Source organism: Lepus europaeus, chromosome 23, assembly GCF_033115175.1.
Source record: "Lepus europaeus isolate LE1 chromosome 23, mLepTim1.pri, whole genome shotgun sequence".
Classification (NCBI taxonomy): domain Eukaryota; kingdom Metazoa; phylum Chordata; class Mammalia; order Lagomorpha; family Leporidae; genus Lepus; species Lepus europaeus.
In genome coordinates this window covers 18,343,293-18,358,898 of record NC_084849.1, presented here as the reverse complement: position 1 = coordinate 18,358,898, position 15,606 = coordinate 18,343,293, and the positions used below count along the sequence as shown (strand labels likewise).

The 15,606-nt window shown below is 53.8% G+C and overlaps 1 protein-coding gene across 5 annotated transcripts in view; it reads left to right on the top strand.

Annotated features, from left to right (window-relative positions):
- GIT2 (GIT ArfGAP 2) overlaps positions 1-10,755 on the top strand; it is a 52,936-nt gene extending 42,181 nt beyond the window's left edge. For all 5 annotated transcript variants that reach the window (XM_062182577.1, XM_062182574.1, XM_062182576.1 and 2 more), the window contains 4 exons: positions 266-348; positions 1,294-1,482; positions 7,010-7,073; positions 7,543-10,755. In XM_062182577.1, the coding sequence (XP_062038561.1) occupies positions 266-348; positions 1,294-1,482; positions 7,010-7,073; positions 7,543-7,755 (549 nt within the window). In that variant the 3' untranslated portion in view covers positions 7,756-10,755. The remainder of the gene's footprint in view (positions 1-265; positions 349-1,293; positions 1,483-7,009; positions 7,074-7,542) is intronic.
- The last annotated feature ends 4,851 nt before the right edge of the window (positions 10,756-15,606 follow it).

Below are 15,606 nucleotides of genomic sequence, written 5' to 3'. Positions count from 1 at the left end.
TGTTGCCTTGATGTCTGTGTTAGCTTCTACCAAGGATCTATTTACGAAGTAGCCACTGAGCTAAGAAGAAAATGGTGCCGAGAGGAAATGAAATCATTTCGGGATCTGCTGCTTGTCTTTTACTAACTTTTCAGTAAAGGGTTGGCTCCTGCCCCAAGAGAGATCTGGGCATGGCAGCCATGTAGCCTAACAGGTAATGATTCCCAGGGAAGACTCCCAGAAAGGGTCTCGTGTTCTAACTCATGGGGGTCCCCTTTTCTTGTAGGCCTCCAGGCTGGAGAAGCAGAACAGCACACCTGAGAGTGACTATGACAACACCCCCAACGACATGGAGCCAGATGACCTGGGGTACATCTGCAGGATGAGGGCACGGGGGCGGGCTGAGGGAGACATACCAGAGGCCTGGTAGCAGACCGAGGGCACTCACCACCTCCTACCCGTTTTCCCTACATTCAGACTCCTAAGGTCTTGGCGTGCGTGGTTTGCCCGCTCGTCTCACATCACTGACCAAGGGCCTCTGTTCTTTTGCCAGTGTGTCCTGTGGTCCTGTGTGTATCTAGGTATCTATAATGTGCTTAAGTTAGTGCCTCACGTTGTCGTCAAGCGGCATTCTGCACTTGTACCCCACAGAATTGGCTCAACTAGGGATGGATTTCTCAGGCCACACCCAGCCAGTTATTCCCTCCCCTTGGTCATCCTGTCCATAAGAATCATCATTTCCATCCAAGGAATTGTGGAATCAAACAGCCTGGGGTGAGCTGTAACTGCCCCTTGATGAAACAGAGCCTTATGAGGCCGGCGCCGTGGCTCAACAGGCTAATCCTCCGCCTTGCGGCGCCGGCACACCGGGTTCTAGTCCCGGTCGGGGCACCGATCCTGTCCCGGTTGCCCCTCTTCCAGGCCAGCTCTCTGCTGTGGCCAGGGAGTGCAGTGGAGGATGGCCCAAGTGCTTGGGCCCTGCACCCCATGGGAGACCAGGAGAAGCACCTGGCTCCTGCCATCGGAACAGCGCGGTGCGCCGGCCGCAGCATGCTACCGCGGTGGCCATTGGAGGGTGAACCAACGGCAAAAGGAAGACCTTTCTCTCTGTCTCTCACTGTCCACTCTGCCTGTCAAAAAAAAAAAAAAAAAAAAAAAAAGAAACAGAGCCTTATGGAGAGTCTCCTGCTAGACAGGGTGAAGGAAACCCAGACTCGGCCCTCTCCTGCCTTCAGGCAGACGGCATGGCTCCAGGACACACGAGCAGCTAATGAGCACCTTCAGTGTCTAATTCAGCCACTTTAATGTCCCCAGGTCAGGCCGCAAAGGACGGCAAAGGAGTATGGTGTGGCCAGGTGACAGCTCAGTAGCAGACACAGCAGAACCCCACACAGCCCCAGGCCCCAGTCTTCCCAGCACGGAAGACGTCATACGGAAGACAGAACAGATCACCAAGAACATACAAGAGCTCTTGAGAGCAGCCCAAGAAAATAAACATGACAGGTAAGGGGGCTGAAAACCCTGCATGGGGTGGGCGTGTGTACTCGCCCTGCAGGGATTGTTGGGAACACGCTGCTCCAAGGCAGAACAACTGCGTAAGCATCGTTGGGTTTTTAGTGTGATCTTCAGTTGTTGCATCTTACTATGAAGCTCTTTTGAAGATTGCTCTGGAAATAAAATTGCAGTGGATTTGGAGTAGTGATGGGCCTTGTTCTAGATGGAGAAGAGAAGGTGCCTTATTTGTATTTGTGTAAACCTCTAAGACTCTCTGCCTGTGAAAGAAGAGTGTGTTTCCTATGAACAGAAACTCATGTTGCAATTACTCTGTTTTTCAAAATAAACATTTTGGCATTAACATGTTAAGCCACTCCTGTGATAGTAACATCCCATTTGAGCACCGATTTGAGTCCTGGCTGCTCCACTTACAATCCAGCTCCCTGCTAATGGTCGTATTAAGGTATTGGAGGGTGGCCCAAGTCTTTGGGCCCCTGTCACCCATGTGAGAGACCCAGATGAAGCTCCTGGCTCCTGGCTCCTTGCTTCAGCCCTGGCTGTTGTAGTCATTTGAGGAATAATCCAGCAGATGGGAAATCAATACCTCTGTCTCTGTCTCCCTCTCTCTGTAACTCTGCCTGTAAAATAAATAAATCTTGGGCCAGCACTGTGGCATGGTGGGTAAGGCCACTACCTTCAGTGCCAACATCCCATATGGGTGCCAGTTTTGAGTCCTGGCTGCTCCACTTCTGATCCAGCTCTCTGCTATGGCCTGGGAAAGCAGTAGAAGATAGCCCAGATCCTTGGGTCCCTGCACCCATGTGGGAGACCAGAGGCAGCTCCTAGTTCCTGGCTTCTGCTTGGCCCAGCTCCAGCCATTGGGGCCATCTGGGGAGTGAATCAACAGATGGAAGACCTCTCTCTAAGTCTGCCTTAGATAAATCTTTAATAAATAAATCTTTAGAAAATAATAAACATTTTTTAAATTCTGGGTTTCTTTTTTGAAGATTTATTTTATCCAAAAGGTGGAGTTAGAGAGAAAGAGAGACAGAGACTGAGAGAGATCTTCCATCTGCTGGTTCATTCCCCAAATGGCTACATCAGCTGGTGCTGGGCTAGACTGAAGCCAGGAGCAAGGAGCTTCATCCGAGTCTCCCACATTGGTGGCAGGGGCCCTAGCACTTAGGCCATCCTCTGCTGCTTTCCCAGGTGCATTTGCAGGGAGCTGGATCAGAAGTGGAGCAGCCGGGATTCAATCCAGTGCTCATATGGGATGCTGGTGCTGCAGACGGCAGTTTAAACCACTGCACCACAGAGCCAACCCCTAATTCTGTTTTTCTATGGACTTTTATTTATTTGAGATGCAGATAAGAAAAATCTCCCATCTGCTGGTTCATTCCCCAGATGTCTACAGCAGCTGGGACTGGCCTGGCCAAAACCAGGAGCTGGGAACTCAGTCCAAGTCTCCCTCATGGGAGACAGGAACTCAGTTACTTGAGCCATCACCTGCTGCCTCCCAGAGTCTGCAGCAGGAAGCTGGAATTGGGTAATCAGAGCCGAGAATCCAACCCAGGCACTCCCGTGTGGGATGTAGGCATCGTAACTGGCGTCTGACCTGCTGGACCAAATGCCCACCCGCTGTAGGTGTTTGTTACTCTACAGAAGGCACTGACTCAGGCTCTAACAATGCTTATGTTCACGGGGAGGAACTTCTTCAGGAACTTCTGGGAAGTTGTGAAGCCTTTTGAGTGACATCCTGTTTCCCACAGCAGGTGAAATGGAGACGCACTCCTTAAACATTGTTGAACCCCATCCCCCGAGCTTGGAAAAGCAGAAGAGTTGGCTCAGTCACAGGGCCAGCCTCATCTTTCCATTAGGTCAAGAGTTTAGGACCTCAGTGAAGAACTTGTGTCCGTGCCTGCCTGGACAGGAGGCAGTCCAGGCGCACAGAACTGCCTGCCGCGTCTCTGTGTTCCCCTCCTGGGAAAGGCGCGTCCGTACCTGTGGCTTCCCCGGTGCTCCTGGCCCTGCCGGGCGGCCTCCCCTATCTGCCCTGATTCTCTTATACAGCTCACACTTGCCCCAGTGTCACCGTTTCCCGCTAGGAAAGGGAGAAAACAGTCTGTGTGTTGAAGGTCAAGTGAGTCTTCACGGAAAGACCGCGGGAGGCTCCCTGGAGGAACCTGCGGAAATTCTCAGCCCCTTCCCCAAAAGAATGCTCACCGTGGTGCTCCCTCCTCTCTGAGACGTCCTCTGTCGCCCAAGCCTCTTGAGCCTCACGTGTCATAAACACGTAGGCCCTGTGCGTGGGGTCACAGCCTTGGCAAAGGTGACTTGGTGTCTTGTTGCAGCTGTTCCACAGCTTTCCAGAACGTGGTTCTGACAGTGGTTAGTGCTGACCCAGGCACACTGCTTCCCAGTGCTCTCCCCGTTTATCACTGCTTCACTTCTCGTTCCCTCCAGCTCAGAAGTGCTGCGCTTGTATTTCAAGCTAAACTGAAAATGTGCTTACATTGTGTGGCTCTGATAGTTGTCAGAAATATGAACATCTGCCCCAAGGCCATTTCTGGCCTCACAGATTGCAGTGTGGTGCTGGTATGATTTGGGGGTTTTTTTTGTTTTGTTTTGTTTTGTTTTTAATGTACAAATCGATTCAGCACATCATCTTTTGATTTATATTTTTAAGACCATATGAGAATGATGCAGAGGTTTTGCTCATTAGTTCTTTTTTTTTTTGGCTTGAAACCAGAGTTGGTGGGATGGGCACTGGGCCTAGCATTTGGGATTCTGGCCCACAACTCGTGTCCCACACCTGAGTGCCTGGGTTTGAGTCCCCATTGCTCCATGCTTCTGATCCAGCTTCCTGCTAATGCAGTTGAGAGCCAGCAGTTGATGCCCAAATACTTGAGCCTTTGCCACCCATCTGGGAAACCCCAGTGGAGTTCTAGTCTCCTGGCTTCAGCCTGGCCCAACCCTGCCCGTTGCAGGAATTTGGGGAATGAACTAGTAGATGGGCAGTCTGTCCTCTCTCTGTCACTCTGCCTTTCAAATAAAGAAAGAACTTTTAAATAATTTTTTTTAAATAAAGTTATGAGCTTGAACTCCCTCTGATGAGTTTGTGCCTTGTTGAGGACTTTCTAACATAGTGAACTTTTGCGAGAGATGGTCTTAGAAAGCTTCCTTCTCTGTGACAGGGGGAGAGGGTGCATTGTGTATCAACCTGAAACTAGCCAGCCGTGTGTGAGGCTTACAGGTCTCATTCTCAGTCAAGGATCTTAGAAGGTAAATTTTTTTTGAAATACTTATGTATTTATTTGAAAGAGTTACACAGAGAGAGGAGAGGCAGAGGGAGAGAGAGGTCTTCCCTCCGCTGGTTCACTCCCCAATTGGCCCCAACAGCCAGAGCTGCCCCGATCCAAAGCCAGGAGCCAGGAGCTTCTTCCAGGTCTCCCACACAGGTGCAGGGGCCCAAGGACTTGGATCATCCTCCATTGCTATCCCAGGCCACAGCAGAGAGCTGGATTGGAAGTAAAGCAGCTGGGTCTTGAACCGGCGCCCATATGGGATGCTGGTGCTTCAGGTAAGGGCATTGACCTGCTGCGCCACAGCACCAGCCCCAAAGGTAAATTTTTAAAACCCAACACGTGGGTTCTCATGTGGCCAAGCCAGTGGCATTCAGAACAGTGTTTTCCCAACGTGCTCAAAAGGGGCTTTTCTTGCAATGCTTTTCCCACATAGCGTTTCCCTCCTAAAACAGGGCTCAGTCCCCTTAGAATCGAAGCCCAGGCATGGTGGCGATGTGGTACCCAGGAACCATTGCTCCATACCATCCGTTTGTCTCTCTGCACCTCATAGCAGGTGCCACTCAAGGTGCAAACCTTTTTAAGGTGCAGGAATTAGCCCCATCTGTTGCTTGTCGTAGTACCAAGAATGAGAATCCTGGATTAAACCAAAGTCTTAGTTCTGCAGTCCTTGTCACAAGTCAGAGTGCCACTCACCTGTGTAGGAAAGATGTGAGGGGTGGGTATTTGATGCAGCTGTTAAGCCACTGGTTGGGATGCCCACAACCTGTAACTGATGCCCGATTTGGGTCCTGGCTCTGCTATCCGTTCCAGCTTCCTGCTCATGTACACCTGGGAGGCAGCAGGCAATGGCTGTAGTTCTTGAGTCCCTGCCATCTATGTGGGAACCTGGGTTAAGTTCCCAGCTCCTGAGGAGATCTGTGTCTGTCTCTCTCTGCCTTTGCAATAGAACTTTTTGAAAATAGATTTTAGGGGCCAGCACTGTGGCGTAGCGGGTAAAGCTGCCGCCTGCAGTGCCAGCATCCCATATGGGCGCCAATTTGAGTCCTGGCTGCTCCACTTCCGATCCACCTCTCTGCTATAGCCTGGGAAAGCAGTAGAAGATGGCCCAAGTGCTTGGGGCCCTGCACCCATGTAGGAGACCCAGAAGAAGCTCCTGGCTTTGTATCAGCACAGCTCCGGCCATTGGGGCCAATTGGGGAGTAAACCATCGGATGGAAGACCTCTCTCTCCCTCTGCCTCTCCTTCTCTCTCTGTGTTATTCTGACTTTCAAATAAATAAATCTTTAAAAAAGAACACAGATTTTAGAAGATCAGTTAGGAAAAAGAAAGATGTGAGTCCATCACCTGTTGTCAGAAGCCAGGCTCAGGCACTGGACGTCGGGTTTGAGCTTGGCCCCTGCTCTGAGAGCTGAGGGACCGGGGCAGGTTCTCTCTGGTCTCACATTCCTCTTTTGAAAAATGGGTGTCATAAAAACTTTCTGCCTCACTGGCTGTTGGGAGCGTTTGTCAGTTTCCGTAAAAGCCATGCTTCCACAGCTGTGGCTCTTGTTGTGCTGTCTGTGGAGTTTCTAGAAGGCCAAGTGGCCTGGAAGAAATGATGAGGACAGGCAGACTTAATGTGCTTTGTTTCCTCAGAGCCCAGCAGTGAGCGGAGACTGTTGGGACTGCACTGGCAGCATTCTGTTACATACAAACCAGCAGTGCTGACTTGCTGAGAAGGTAGATCAGTGTCCCGACAAGCCTGCTAGCAGGCCACAGGGAGATTTTCACTCCTCAGCGACTCCGATGCATCGGGGTGGCAGGGATTTAGAAGTGTCTGTGGGCCAAATGACACCCAGGCGTTGGTGTAGGTTGCAGTCCATGTGTAAAGGATTTTTTCAGTCCTGTGTTTCTCACGAGTGGCCTCTTGCAAAGAAATGCCCTTTGCCTTCCTAGAAACTGGGAATGTAGAACACCAACCTGAGGATGTGCGAATGTCTTTTTTTTTTTTTTTTAATTCTGTTTTGTGACTCTGCCAGTGTACACTTCATCCCTGGAGGCTGGTTCTAGCAGATTGGGTGAACTTTCTGGAAAGAAGAGGGGCCGTGGGCTCCTGCACCGGGGGCTGCACAGGGGCTGCTGCGGCCTCAGCCCCTTCCGTGAGGGGATAGAAACAGATACCCTCAAGTGTTCTCCGCCTCGGGGTCATCTTCCTGTCTCTGAGTGGAATAACCTCTTCTGTATTCTTTCAGTTATGTGCCCTGCTCGGAGAGGATACACATCGCCGTGACAGAAATGGCAGCTTTATTCCCCAAAGTAAGTCGTCTCCTCCTCACTGGGTTCAGACCCTTTTCCATGAACCGCAGGGACTCTGTGACTTCATGTTGTGAGGGTCCTTCCGAAGGTGCTGGCAAGTGGGCTTCAGGGGGGGTGTGTCCCAGAGGCCTTCTCAGGCGCCCTCCTGTGTGAGGCCGAGGTGCTCACAGGCAGTCCCGTCGGGCTTTGAAACGCGCTTGTCCTGCACCAGAGATGCACGAGTGAGTGCTAGCGGGGAAACCTTTCACCCGTGTGGACTGGTGTTCCCCAAACTGCCGCCGAGCGCACGCGCTGCAGGCGCTCACACACCTCTCGCTCCTGCCATGCTCACTGCGCCGCGCTGGGAAGGCGCTTCACCAGCGGCCTTGCGCTCCGTGGAACCCCTGAGCTGTTTGCGGGAGAATGTGTGTCCCTTGCTCTTGGACGCCCACCCCATAGTTCATGGCAAATGGCTGTGTTTTCTGTTTAGAAACCCAGGTCTGACATGGTGAAGACTTCCCTTCGTTTGCTGACATCCAGTGCCTACCGCCTGCAGTCAGAGTGCAAGAAGGCCCTGCCGGGGGACTCCGGCTCGCCCACGGACGTCCAGCAGGTCACGCAGCAGGTCATCCAGTGCGCCTACGACATCGCCAAGGCCGCCAAGCAGCTGGTCACCCTCACCACCAAAGAGAACAACAACTGAACCATGCAGCCCCGTCCTGTTTTCTAGACTTTCTACAGCCCAGTTTCAAATCCAGACCTGGAATTCCTCAGATTTTTACAGACGCATTGGATGATGGTTTAAAACTTTTTAAAAGAAAACACAGTATTATTTTTGCATGTTTTCTAACAAATTTTCAACTATTAATTTAACCCACTTGCCTTATTTTGTGCCTGTTTGCCAGTGTTAGTTCCTGTTGTGTTGTCAGCAGCTGTTGAACTGACCTTGGACATCCAGAAGTGGAGCTTCGTTGTTTGTGGGAGCTCCCCCATCCTCTGCCGCTCTCAGCCTGTGGCTAAAACGGAATGAGATTTCTAGTGAAACATTTTCTTGAGAGAGCTAGGTTTAGAAAAAAGAATCAACACAGCATCCGTTCCCTACCAAGCATCGTGCGGTAGTGACTCGTCCAGCCTCCTGCAGAGTCTTTGGGGCGTCTCCAAGTGCGTGTGCAGAGAGAGGACCTCGTCACTTTCTGAAAACAGTGCGACAGTCTCTCTTGGAAGGAAACAGTGAATTGACCCATCTCTTCTCGCCCTTCTGTCGTGTTAAATGTTATTTAATGTCTTTTCCCCGTGGTCTCCCGTCTCTCCCGTCTCTGCTGTCTTATGACATCCTGAAGTCTGTGGAGTCCGGTGAAGCAGTCCTCCTCCGCTGTGTATCTGATTCGGCTCCGTGCACCTGGGAGTGCCGCCCACACTGCCACCATGGCCAGGCCTCCGCCCCCCCCACCCCTGGAAGTCAGGCGCTTAGCGTCAGCCTCGCCAGCCGGAACTGGTCTGGTTCCACCCACTGTTGAGATGTCACTGCCAGGTACTGTGGGGATGGGAAGTGACTGCCCCCAGCGTGGGGTCACACCTTCCACCCGGGACTCAGCGCCTCCTTTCACCGCCACAGCCCTCTCTCCAGAGCTGCTCTGCGCCCCTCCTCATTTTTAAGGACTTCAAAGGTAAGACGTGTGCAATCATCCGAGTTAGTTTCTCCTACGTTACCTCGCCGGTTCTTAAAAACAGGACATCACCTTTCAGGGACTGCTTGGAGAGAGTGCCGTAGCTGACTGCCAGCGCTCGCAGAGATCCGAGAAGGCGCAGGCTGAAGCCGTAGAGCGTGCTGAGTTTACCTTGTGGCTCGCTGGAAAGCTGGCTCACAGCCTCAGTGCTGAAGCGCATTCCTCTGCCTGCTGAGAGCCGCGCTTTCCTCCTGGCCTGACCTGAAAGAGCAGGGGCTGTGAGTGGACGGAGGGGGTGCCAGGGGACAGCCGGGGAGCCCACGGCCCATCCAGCTGGCCCAGCATGGCCCCACCCATGTTGCCACTTAGAAACGGCAGCCTGGGGCTGCCAGAGCTTTGATTTGTCAGGAGACACCAGGAATCTGGATGTGAGAGATGCCCCCTCCGTTTATGAAAGTGGCCAGCCAGTCTGAACCTCTGCACAGAATGTGTGCCCGTGAGCTGCCTGTTCACCGCCTCGGCACGGGGGCCTGTATGCTGTGCCGTGGGAGGGCCTTCCTGGCCACACCTGGGTCAGCCTCTGAGCCTTACCTGAAAGCCAGCCAGCCTGCCCTTGTTACGTCGCTGCCGGTATCCCTGTGTCCCTGCCTTCTGTAGTGGTCAGTCACACACACGAAGAAATCAGAATCATTAAGGTTGCCTCAGCACTTGCAAAAGAAGCCGCTGTGTTCACAGAACTGGTTCGTCAATGCCTTGCTAGTTTGGACGGCACACTGGCATGGCCACGGTGGTGTGTGGTTTACTGGTCAGGGGTGTGGACACTTTTGTCAGTTTTACTACCCTGTGAGTAGCGTAGGGGAAGGGTCCACATCGCCAAGACTCATCCGCCTGTCTGCCCACGCAGCCCTAAGTGCCCTGTTACCGCTGGGTGCCTGGGATGCCTTCTGGAGGGGCCTTCCCCCACCCTCCCTCCCCCACCCGCCGTAAGCTCCAGCTCCATCTAGAACCTCACCCGCATGCTTCCACGCCTGGCTGTGCCCCCTGTCAGGCTCCCCACTGCAATCCGGAGCCTGTGCCCTTGGCCTTGTCTGCAGGAAGTGGAGCAGCGACTTCCCTGGGACTCTCACCCTGCAGCAGAGCACATTACCTGGGAAAGTGGCCGTGAGACCGACAGAGCACGTCCAGATATAGGAGAAGCCCTGGAGAGTCTGTGGTTCACCCTGCAGTGCCAGAGCTGCAGCAGCGGATCCGAGGCTGAGTGAGTGACACACAGTGACGGAGAGCTGCAAGTCCGCCCTCTGTCACGTGCTCTGTGCACTTCCTTGGCCACCTCTCAGATCCGGCGGCAGAGTTCTCTGATCCTGTTGGCAGACCGCACCTTGTCTGAACACTGGCTCCGGCCGCCTCTGCACAGGGACCCCACAGCCTCGCACTCAGGACGTCTGCGTTCCGCAGTGTGTGTTTTCAGTACACGTGCTCAGTTACCCGTCTCCCCAGCTCACAGGACAGAGGTGCACTTTATGAAACTGGCACGTGGCTGCACGGAAGGAAACCGCTCTGCCCGCTTCGCTCCTTTCGCTGAAATCGTCTGCCTCAGAAATGCAAATAGTTCTTACTCGCCAAAGAACCGTGAATTGGGCCCACAGATCAGACACAGCCTTTCATCAAATGGGAACTATCAACGCACAAGGCAGGAGCGGTTAGCTCCGTTCCTCCACGATTTCAGCTGCAGAACCAAGAACGAGACTGGCGCGTTTGCATCCTCGACAGCACCCGTGAGCGTCCGGTGATTCAGTTTCGTTTCTCTCCCGTCTCTGTTGAAGGTGAGCCTGGTTCTACAGAAGGGAGTGCTGCGTAGGAAAGACGAAATGCCTTTGGTTCAGATGTGCTGTGTCCGGGCCGCCCGTTCTGTGCTCATTTTCCCTCTTTAGTGTACATTCTGTTTCTGTAATTATTGTACCCTTTTAAGTGTTGTAAAATCGTTTTGGACTCTGTGCCTGCTCATTATGCAATAAACAGGCTCTGTAAGTGTGTGCGTGGTGATGCGCTTCCCCCTGGGGTGCTGAGGCTCCTGATCCTTGGCAGAGCGTGGGGCAGGGTCCCCTCCCCTACCGCTGTAGTTAGCGAGAGTCGGGTTCAGGGTGCCTCCTCCCGGGCCCTGCTCCTGACACCGTGTTCTCAGCAGATGGAGCTTTTCTGCAAAGAAATCCTGCGTCAGGCGCACGGTGCCTCCCTGTGTCTTGTAGCAGTGTACCTACTTCGTAAGTCTGATTTTCACAGTCAAAAAAATTTGTTTAAAGTTTTTGTGTATTTGAAAGAGAGAGGCCGGTGCCGCAGCTCAATAGGCTAATCCTCCACTTGCGGCGCTGGCACACCAGGTTCTAGTTCCGGTTGGGGCACCGGATTCTGTCCCGGTTGCCCCTCTTCCAGGCCAGCTCTCTGCTATGGCCCGGGAAGGCAGTGGAGGATGGCCCAAGTGCTTGCGCCCTGCACCCCATGGGAGACCAGGAGAAGCACCTGGCTCCTGGCTTCGGATCAGCGTGGTGCGCTGGCTACAGCGCACTGGCCGCAGCGGCCATTGGAGGGTGAACCAACGGCAAAGGAAGACCTTTCTCTCTGTCTCTCTCTCACTATCCACTCTGCCTGTCAAAAAAAGAAAGAAAGAGATCACCCATGTGCTGGTCCATTCCCCAGATGTCTGTAACCGCTAATGCAGGGCTGTACCAAAGCCAGGGTCCTGGGACTTAATCCAGGTCTCCCATGTGGATGGTAGGGACCCGAGTGCTTGTGTCATTGCCGCTGCCTCTCCAGGTGCACGTTTACAGGAAGTGAAGTCAGGAACAGAGCCCTGACTGAGCCCAGGTGCTCTGATACGGGACATGGTCATCCTGAGCAGTGTCTTATCCCCTACCCCAACACCCGCCCCCCGTTTTCTAAAGATTTTCTCCATCTATTTGAAAGGCAGAGTGGCAGCTCTTCCTTCTGTTGTTCGTTCCCTAAATGTTGGAATAGCTAGGGCTGGGCCAGGCTGAAACCAGGAGCCCAGAACTCCATCCAGGTCTGGCCATGGGTGCTTAGGTACTCAGGCCGTCATCTACTGTTTTCCCAGGCGCGTTAGCAGGGAGCTGGATTGGAAGCAGAACAGGGCTAGGAGCAGTGCTCCTTCACAGGCTGTAGGCATTGCAAGCTGCAGCTTTAACCCACCACATCAGAGCCTGCTCCAGTTTTTAAGAATCTTTTTATAGTTTTCTTTAAAGATTTATTTATTTGAAAGAGTTACACAGAGAGAGAGAGGTCTTCCATCCATTGGTTCACTCCCCAATTGGCCGCAATGGTTGGAGCTGCGCCGATCAGGAGCCAGGAGCTTCCTCCGGGTCTCCCACGTGGGTGCAGAGGCCCGATGACTTGCTTTCCCAGGCCATAGCAGGGAGCTGGATCATAAGTAGAGCAGCTGGGACTCGAACTGGCACCCATATGGGATGCCGGTGCTTCAGGCCAGGGCATTAACCTGCTGCACCACAGCACCGGCCCCTATAGTTTGTTGTTGTTGTTGTTGTTGTTATTTATCTGAAAGAGTTAGAGAAGGAGAGACAGAAATCTTCCATCTGACTGAAGCCAGGAGTCAGGAGCTTTTTCTAGGTCTCCTTCATGGGTTCAGGGGCTCAAGGACGTGGGTCATCGCCGAGAGCTGGATCAGAAGTGGAGCAGGGCCAGCACTGTGGCATAGTGGTTAAGTTGCCACCTATTCCCAGTCCTGCTCTCTGCTGTGGCCTGGGAAAGCAGGAAGATGGCCCAAGCGCTTGGGCCCCTGCACCCACGTGGGAGACACAGAAGAAGCCTCAGCTTTGGATCAGCGCAGCTCTGGCTGTTGCAGCCATTTGGGGAGTGAACCAGCGGATGGAAGACCCCCCCTCACCCCCCCCTCCCCTCTGCCTTTGCCTCTCTGTAACTCTGCCTCTCAAATAAATAAAAAAATCTTAAAAAAAAAAAAAAAAGTGGGGCAGCCGAGTCTCAAACTTGCACTCCTATGGGATGCCGGCACCACAGTTGGCAGCTTAACCCACCACGCCACAGCATGGGCCCTTATAGTTTTCTTTTTAACAGTAGTTGTATTTGTAGGGTACAGTGTGATGTCTTAGTACCTGTATACATTATGGAGTAATCAAGTGAAGCTCCTTAGCATATCCATCACCTCAAATATTTATCTTTTCTTTGGGGTGAGAATTATTTATTTATTTATTTTTTTGACAGGCAGAGTGGACGGTGAGAGAGAGACAGAGAGAAAGGTCTTCCTTTTGCCGTTGGTTCACCCTCCAATGGCCGCCGCGGTAGGCGCGCTAGGGCCAGCACACTGCGCTGATTCGATGGCAGGAGCCAGGTGCTTCTCCTGGTCTCCCATGGGGTGCAGGGCCCAAGCACTTGGGCCATCCTCCACTGCACTCCCTGGCCACAGCAGAGAGCTGGCCTGGAAGAGGGGCAACCGGGACAGGATCGGTGCCCGAGAATTACTTTTTTAAAGCCCAGCTATTCTGAAAAATACAGGAAATTACCATTAACTGCATTCACCTTGCTGTGCAGAAGGCCCCAGGACTCGTTCTTCCTGTCTAACTCAGACTTTTAGACAGCTAAGGTGGGCAGGCCCAGCATAGGCACTGTCATCTCCTAATGGGTGGCCCATCAGGCTGTGGCGTTAGTTGTGCAGGTTCACGTGGGGACTGACGGCACAGGCACAGGGGTTCATCAGACTCCACCGTCAGGAGCAGTTTCGGGAGAGGTAGGGGACTTGGGTGCTAAGTGGGAAGTCAGGGGAGGGTGCAGCATGCTCCCCCGGGGTCCCAGCCGGCATGGGAGGACCCCAGACCTGCAGTAAAAGGCAAGAGTGGCCTGGCTCTGGTTCAGGGCCTGGGAACCCTGCACACCTCACACTCCCACAGGCAGGCCCTGCACGCAGCAGCCCCACCTGCTGTCTGCCCAGATCCCCCGACTGCCGGTCCCCCAAGCACAGCTTCTCCCCAAGGTGCCTCCCTTTCCCAAGACCAAGTGACTTCCTGTTTGAATTCAGCCCTCCACGGGCCCCAAGGAATGAGCAGTTACCTGGCCCTGGCTTCTTTCGGCCAAGTCCCGCGGGCCTCCTCTCTCCCAGAATGCCCACAGGTTCTGATACCTAACCTGATCTTGCAGTCTGCACCTGGCAGCTCTTCCCACCCTCCCCGTAGCACCTTCTGCTGCCTGCCCCTCCCAGACCCTCGCTCTTTGGGGGCCTTCTCCCCTCCCTGCTTCCTTAAACCAGAGGGACTGTGTTCGGCCTCCGGGCCAAGCCCTTGGTGTATTTCCCAGTGAATCATCAAAGCAACCTCATGAAGGTATCCTCCTGTTGCGGATGAAGGAACCAAGGCTCAGCCCTCAGAGCCCAGGTAGTGGTAGAAGGAATCAGCACAGAGCCTGTGCCCTTAACCGCAGGGCTCTGCTGGCACAGGTGGGCGTCCAGGACGAGGACAGCTGCGGCAGACGGCAGGCCTGGAACCAGGAGCGGGCGAGGAATGGCTGTGGCCTTGGCAGAGGTACAACGGGAAGTCTGGGGCAGAGACGGCGTGGTTCTCTCTACGGGAGTGCTGGGCTCGGCCTGGCAGGGCCCCCAGGGAAGTGCTGCTTGCTGTGGGGCCCCCACCCACTGAAGAGACCCTGGGTGGCCTGGGTGGCCGGCTGTGTGTGTCTGGCAGTTGCTGCTTTTTGCCACAAATATTTGTTTCAAATGAGGATATCCGGTACTTAGCGCTGACATAGCACTATGATCTGTGCGTGGGGCGTTGCCCAGTGCAGCTGTTGGGGTGGTGGGAGGGTCTCCCAGATGACACAAGCACACGCGCTGGCCTGCACCGAGGCAGCAGCCCTGTGCCTGCCACCGGAAGCAGGAGGGCTCCCTTAGGGGGAGGAAGCCTTGGGCTCCGTGAGGGCCTGTGCCTGACCTGCCCCCCACTGAGAGGAGTGTGTGGTCAGAGGTGGTGTCCTGGGGGCACAGCCTCTCGGCAGTGCCCTCGCATCTCCAGGCTCGTGTTGAGATAACATTCCAAGTGTGCTCACCCAGCCACGAGGGGTGGGCGGCAGGGCCCGACCCCAGGCCATCCCCGTGGTGAGCGGTAAATCCAGCAGGGTGTCAGACATGCCTGCCTGCGATGACGAAGCCACCGCCCGTGTAACCGGCACCAGCTCACGAAACAGCGAGCGCCGCCTTTCTCTCACGTGTCCCTGTGGGCCCCTTCCATGTGCTGAGCTCAGCCAAGCCTCTGCGCGCGTCTCCAGCAGCTTGGGTTTGAAAACAAGACCTCTGCTGCGTTATGAGGTTCAGCCGTCAACGTGTGTGGCTCCAGGTAGGTGGTTTTTTATTATTATTATTATTGAATCATTTTATTTACTTGAAAGGTGGGGGTGGGGAAAGAGAGAGAGAGAATCTTCCATCTGCTGGTTCGCTCCCCAAATGGCCACAAACGCCAGGGCTGCACCAGGCTGAAGCCAGGAGCCAGGAACTCCATCGAGATCTATGTGAGTGACAGGGCCCAAGCACTAGGGCCATCTTCACTGCTTTCCCAGGCGCATTAGCAGGGAGCTGGATTAGAAGTGGAACAGACAGGAGTCAAACCAGCCCTCGGCAAGCAGCGGCTTAGCCCGCTGTGCCAGCCGGCCCCTAGCTGGGTCATTTTTCTTTCATTTAAATAGTTTTTATTTAGTTTCAAGCTAGTTCATTATCAAGGTATAGTATTGACTGAATGACTTGTCTCCCATTTTAGTGCTGGGCACTTGAGTTCATTCCTGGCTCTGTGAGGATTCTGTCTGGGTCCTTGTCTGACCAGCCTCCATAGGGTATACAGCTGGCTGCGGAAGCCAGGCCG